The following is a 5,500-nucleotide window of genomic DNA, read 5'->3' on the forward strand; positions in this document are numbered from 1 at the left end:
GGTGTTACAGATGTGAATATGCAGTCGATTTGATATACTACCCCGTGTGTTGTGGTTGCAAGTATAGGGTAGAAATAATAATAGTACTGTACTTACAAAAATGATATTAGCAATATCATAATATTTTTGCATATCTAAGGGAGGTATTTGTAAGAAGTCTACATTTTTGAAAAACAGTAGCACACAATTTCAGTTTATAAGTACGTACAAGTGCCCCTTTAAACAAGTGTAGCAGAATCAACATCTGAAGTTTCTTTTTACATATTGTATTGAGTAAATGGAACATTTAAGATGAAAGGCAACTGATACAAATCAGCTAGCATGAAGGTGCATTAAGTATACAAAACTTTAAAAAGCATGATATACTGCGGGTTAAGGAAACAAAATCACATCTAGCCTTTTACATAGCAGTGTAGAACCCTTATGTTAACATTCTTTGAAAATGAAAAACTGATTAAGATAAATGACATCCTGGATTTTATGAAAGTCAAGCGTATCTTAAATCCCAAGCAAAGAACATTTTGCATTCTCTATGCTAGGTTTTCAGAAGCTAAGCATGTTAAAACTTGATAGTTCCTTGCGGAATTTCAATGCACTATCCAATGAGCTAAGAGGCTGGTAGAAAAAAATTGTACTTAGGCCAGAGTTAGAAAAGTGAGGACACAATTCCTTGTATCCAAGATGAGAAGAGTGAACAACAGTGAATATCTTGGAGAATTGCTGCATAATATCAATAAAAATTTGTCTACTGTACATGGGATAAAAAAAAAATTTATATTTTATACACTCAAATGCAACTACAGTTCCAAATACTGTACTGTGCCAGCACCAAAGCATTTTTTCTTAAGAGAAGGAGGGGGAAAATTAGTGAATAAATAAAAATTAAGTAAAAATAATTTATATATATATATATAATTTATATTGTATATATATTTTTTCCATGCTGCAACTGCAGTTTCCTACCTTGTAAAATACAATTTTGTAGCAGCTCAAAATACATCCACTCTTTCACCAAGGTAACTTATAATATCTGAATGGCATATGATATTTTAATTTACATGCCAGTTCATCATGCTTTAGCAAGCTAGGTACATTTACTGATGATGTTTAATTTTTAAAATTTTCCAATCCTCTCTTCCTTCTTTACTCAAGAAATAAAAAAAAGAATAAGGAAGAAAAAATAGGGGTGTCGTACTATTACATACACCAATGCAACATAAGGAATACAATGTTGTAAAAATGTTGACTCACAGCCCCTTTTTTTGCTTGTTAAACCTAACTTATCTTTAAAAATAAACCTAATACATCGAGTAAAATGCACAAATGCATACTAATCGAGTAAAACTTCAAACAGCATTTAAGGTAAAATTTAATTCGTAGCTACCAAAATAACAACATGGCTCATGTTTACTAGACCATAGCTGCACACTGTCCTTTACCAGTAGAGAGAAAAATGCACATGATAATATCCTATTCAAAAGGGAAGTACTGTACTCAGAACAGTTTCAGACAACTCTTAAGGATTACATTACTGGACTATCCTTCAATTCAAAATGTGTGGAAATAAGGGTATTGTTTACAACTTTTGTATACTAAGTGATATGAATTGCAAATCAAATGCCACAATACAAACAGATCAGGCCGACTACACCTTAGCAGTAAAGCCGGTGGGACGGAGCCTCTGCACCTATACATAATAAGGAAACAAAATAAAGGAACTTCTCCAGTCTTTGGTCTGTACCTTTCAATTCTAAATCCTGGTGCTAGATCTAATATCAATCAGGAGAACTAACTGACAAACTAAACTATTGGAAATTGGAAATCTCCAATGTTGTACTAAAGTACAGTTCTGTTTATAATCCAAGTAAGTACTTATAATGCAATGATCTATCACCTTCAGGCACTGCACAGTCATTATGCTGTACTGTCTTTTGCTCACTGTTTAATTCAGCAACATTAAGTGGTTAATAGTTGCAGTATATCACTTCAAATACTATTTTAAAAACATGTTATACAATATGAGCTACTTTATTTGCTAATTACCTATTTTAAAGGTAATTTACAAAATATAAAAGATTATTGTGCTTCAGTATTACCTTGTCTTCATTGATAGAACTTAACCAGAGCTTCATAAAGATACTCCATCTTTCGGTATGCAATGGAACCTCATAACATTGGAGCTCATGCACTATACACATTCAATTCTGTATTAGCTAGGTAAATATTGAAGGTAGCTCAGTCTTTTTGTGAGACGTGTGTAAGAATACTGTAACAGAATTCAAACAACTCTAGCTGTTAAGTAACCAATTCTTAAGTACATCATAAATGAGGTTTAACTTTTACCTTGAATTGCAATGCATTCCTGGTTTTAAGAGTTTTTAACAACAGATCCAACCCTACCACATTCTACCAAAAGGAACAATATTAATAACTTTCTAAAATTTCAAGATAAAAATATGCTCCTAACTGTACTTCATCATGAGCCCCTGTGCATATACTATGTTCTCTTTAAAGAGATTCCCTTGTTTCACTTCATAACAATAAGAATCACAGGTACTTTATATGCACATATATAGTGTAAAGACTTAATGACTAAAATAATCCATTATCTTTACGAAGACAGTATATAAACTTCTAAAAATATTATATTTAACAATATACAAACAGTAAAAAAAATTCTATATACCTATCATCAAGCCATCACTAACATATAGTCACTGGCCAAATTTGAATAACCTTATGATACAAAATAAATGTGTTCTATTGTACAATTAAAAAGTGATGCTCTAATAGAAACTAAGTCTCGAATATTACTTTCAAGTAAACTAGAATATGAAAACAAGGAAGTAAAAGAAAAAAAAAACACACCTTGAGCCACTGATGCAAAGGTCGTCCATATTTCTTGGGCTGATGAATTTGAGACAACATTCTGAGGAACTTTGGGGAAAAATATCAAAATGCATCCACAATATACTTCTTCACTGTAAACAGCTCATATAGTACTAGCTTCTGTAATTGAATAATCAAACCAAGACCTGTGGACTGGTACCTCTACTTACTCCTCTAATTTCATGAGATCAGTAAATGAATTCCTGATAAATCTCAATCTAAGCACTGTAATCTCCTCCTGCATGTCTGTATTCTATGTTTGTTCACATGGCACGGCAATCTCTGTCGTTACAGCAACTTATAATGGTAGCAGCACGACATCTACCATGAAGTGTTCACAGGGAACTACCTTTATCAAATAATTCCTAAAACTGTATACAGTACCTTGTACAAACAAAGCTGAAGTATCCGCTTGGAAGAAACGTCAGCTCTAAAACTGCATCACAGGTGTCGTAACAAGAATTTCTACCTTAGGTGTCGTGGAGATGTGGGTATACCGCCTCCTTCCCTTGACTGCTAGACAGCAAAAGGAATGTCAATCAGATGTGGCATATGTACAAGAGAATCTTGATCAGTTTTCTTGTAGAGTACTTTTAAAATACCTTCACATAAAGGTATTACCACAAGACTTATAGACAGGCCCTCTCTCAAAATAAATCATCATATTGGGGACTTTTCATTTGTCAGTCAATATTCAGCTTTCCGAGATGGCATTTTGTTGCTTGTCTAAAAAAAGCATTATTCACCTAAACTGAATCAATTTAAAAGCAATACCTGTGCTAGTACATATAAGACATATAATTGAAGTTTTTCTTACTATTTTCTTTTACTGATAATCGATATGCTAAGAGCATCTATATGAACACTACTTCTCAAACCAAGAAATACACTTTTGTGGTAGTTTAATAAGCTCTTGATAAGTCTTCATAAGGCAAAACCTACACACTTCTTTCTAATAGTAAGTAAGCAAAGCCAAACTGATACACCCAGTATTACAATAAACTGATTCTCAATTAGCAATACTACTGACAACACTTTATTTCTGCCTTCGAACCCAAAATTACACTGAAATTCATCAATGATACCAAATTAGATCTATCAAAAAAAACATACCTGTGTCTGTCTGTCATCATCATCTTCATCAATTAATGGATCTGCAGATATGAGCAACTGGTCACGACCAGCACTTGGCAATAAGCTTCGCCCTCCGCTGCGCTTACGTCGGGAGAATACCTTAGCTATCTGTGCAAATTTCTTCCTAGATGCTGAAAGAATACATATATATGTACTGTAACTAACTGCACTGTTAATATTATTATTAGATACAACATATCTAATAATTAAAGTTTTAAAGTTAATAAAATAATCAAATAATTCCTAAACTCTACATCCACAACACATTTTCTCACTCAAAGGAATGATGAACAACGGATCAAGAGAGGTTTTCTCACATGCACACACATTATACGCCAGCCTTTTAGGCGCTGGGAGATATGAGTCCCGAAAAGATCACTATCCCAAAGATTCAAAATATTATCCATAAAATTACCTTTGCCCATAGTAGCAATTCTCTCTCTAAGTGTGGCATCATCCAAATGTGCCAGCTGACCCCGTCCTTCAGCACCTTCTAGTTCCTCATCATCCCCAGCCTCTGATTCATAATCTGCAATGGAAGAGATATAATGAAACATCATGAAGTGAAAAGTGAGTATATAATTAGTGAGACCTGTGCTTGAACCTTGCAAAAGGTGACAGGTTTTGTGAAAGGGATTCTCTAACAGGAGACAGAACGTCATTTAGTTTCTAGTGGGTAAAAATCAGATTCTATTCCAGTGTCTAAAAGTAATTTTCTGAGAAGCTACAGTATACCACAGAGCTGAAAAAACTGAAAACTAATATCCAGAGAACAAAAAACTGGTCTAAAGTGAGACGGCAACTAAAAATCTATATGCAGTAGATGAGGTTATATGGCTCTGCCGTACAAACAAGCAAATCAAGGTGACGAAGATGACAGGCTTCAACTGGAATCTGCTTGCTCATTGTGCCAAATAAGGAATGCTTTCAAGATCAATGTCTTATATGTAAGTAATACGCTTGTGAAGGGATGAAAGCGTGTGATGACCTAACCAAAGTAAGGCCACAGCAAACTCACATGGTGGTCTATTTCCTAATATTACCGAGTTCTTGGCCTCATGGTTTGTTCCATCTATTTACATGTACATACTGAAAGATAATCATTCTAAAAGTGTTGGAACTTCACAGAAAACCAATAAAAGAGAAAACATCCTCTACTTACCTTCTTGCAAAGCGTTCATGAACTCTCTGTTGGTTCTCAACTCGTCCATAAACTCGTCATTTTGGAGAAACAGCGCTATTCTTTCGTCCTTCAGGTACTGCGCTAGTTCAGCATCACTCTCACCCACGGCCTCACGAGCCAGGGCATTTTCGTTAAGACGCTGACTAAGACGTTGGGGCGACAAAACACCAACTCCCTGTAAGAACAGAGAAAAGAGATTATGGAATATTGTTCTTATGACTTTTATAATACGGTCTCTTGTTCACTCACTCCACTGGGTCTTCGGACATGAGAACCACAGCTGCAGGCATCAGA

The 5,500-nt window shown here is 34.7% G+C and overlaps 1 protein-coding gene across 11 annotated transcripts in view; it reads right to left on the bottom strand.

Annotated features, from left to right (window-relative positions):
• Positions 1–1,351: 1,351 nt before the first annotated feature.
• LOC136845126 (CUE domain-containing protein 1) overlaps positions 1,352–5,500 on the bottom strand; it is a 93,433-nt gene continuing 89,284 nt past the window's right edge. For 3 of the 11 annotated variants that reach the window (XM_067115061.1, XM_067115069.1, XM_067115051.1), the window contains 4 exons: positions 5,186–5,381; positions 4,439–4,552; positions 4,003–4,154; positions 1,352–3,402 (listed from right to left, as the gene is read on the bottom strand). In XM_067115061.1, coding sequence (XP_066971162.1) covers positions 3,355–3,402; positions 4,003–4,154; positions 4,439–4,552; positions 5,186–5,381 — 510 coding nt within the window. In that variant the 3' untranslated portion in view covers positions 1,352–3,354. Of the gene's footprint in view, positions 3,406–4,002; positions 4,155–4,438; positions 4,553–5,185; positions 5,382–5,500 lie in introns of all 11 variants that reach the window. The other 8 variants (XM_067115089.1, XM_067115079.1, XM_067115021.1 and 5 more) reach the window with 7 other exon arrangements.

The sequence above is a fragment of the Macrobrachium rosenbergii genome, chromosome 2, assembly GCF_040412425.1.
Source record: "Macrobrachium rosenbergii isolate ZJJX-2024 chromosome 2, ASM4041242v1, whole genome shotgun sequence".
NCBI classification, from domain to species: Eukaryota; Metazoa; Arthropoda; class Malacostraca; order Decapoda; family Palaemonidae; genus Macrobrachium; species Macrobrachium rosenbergii.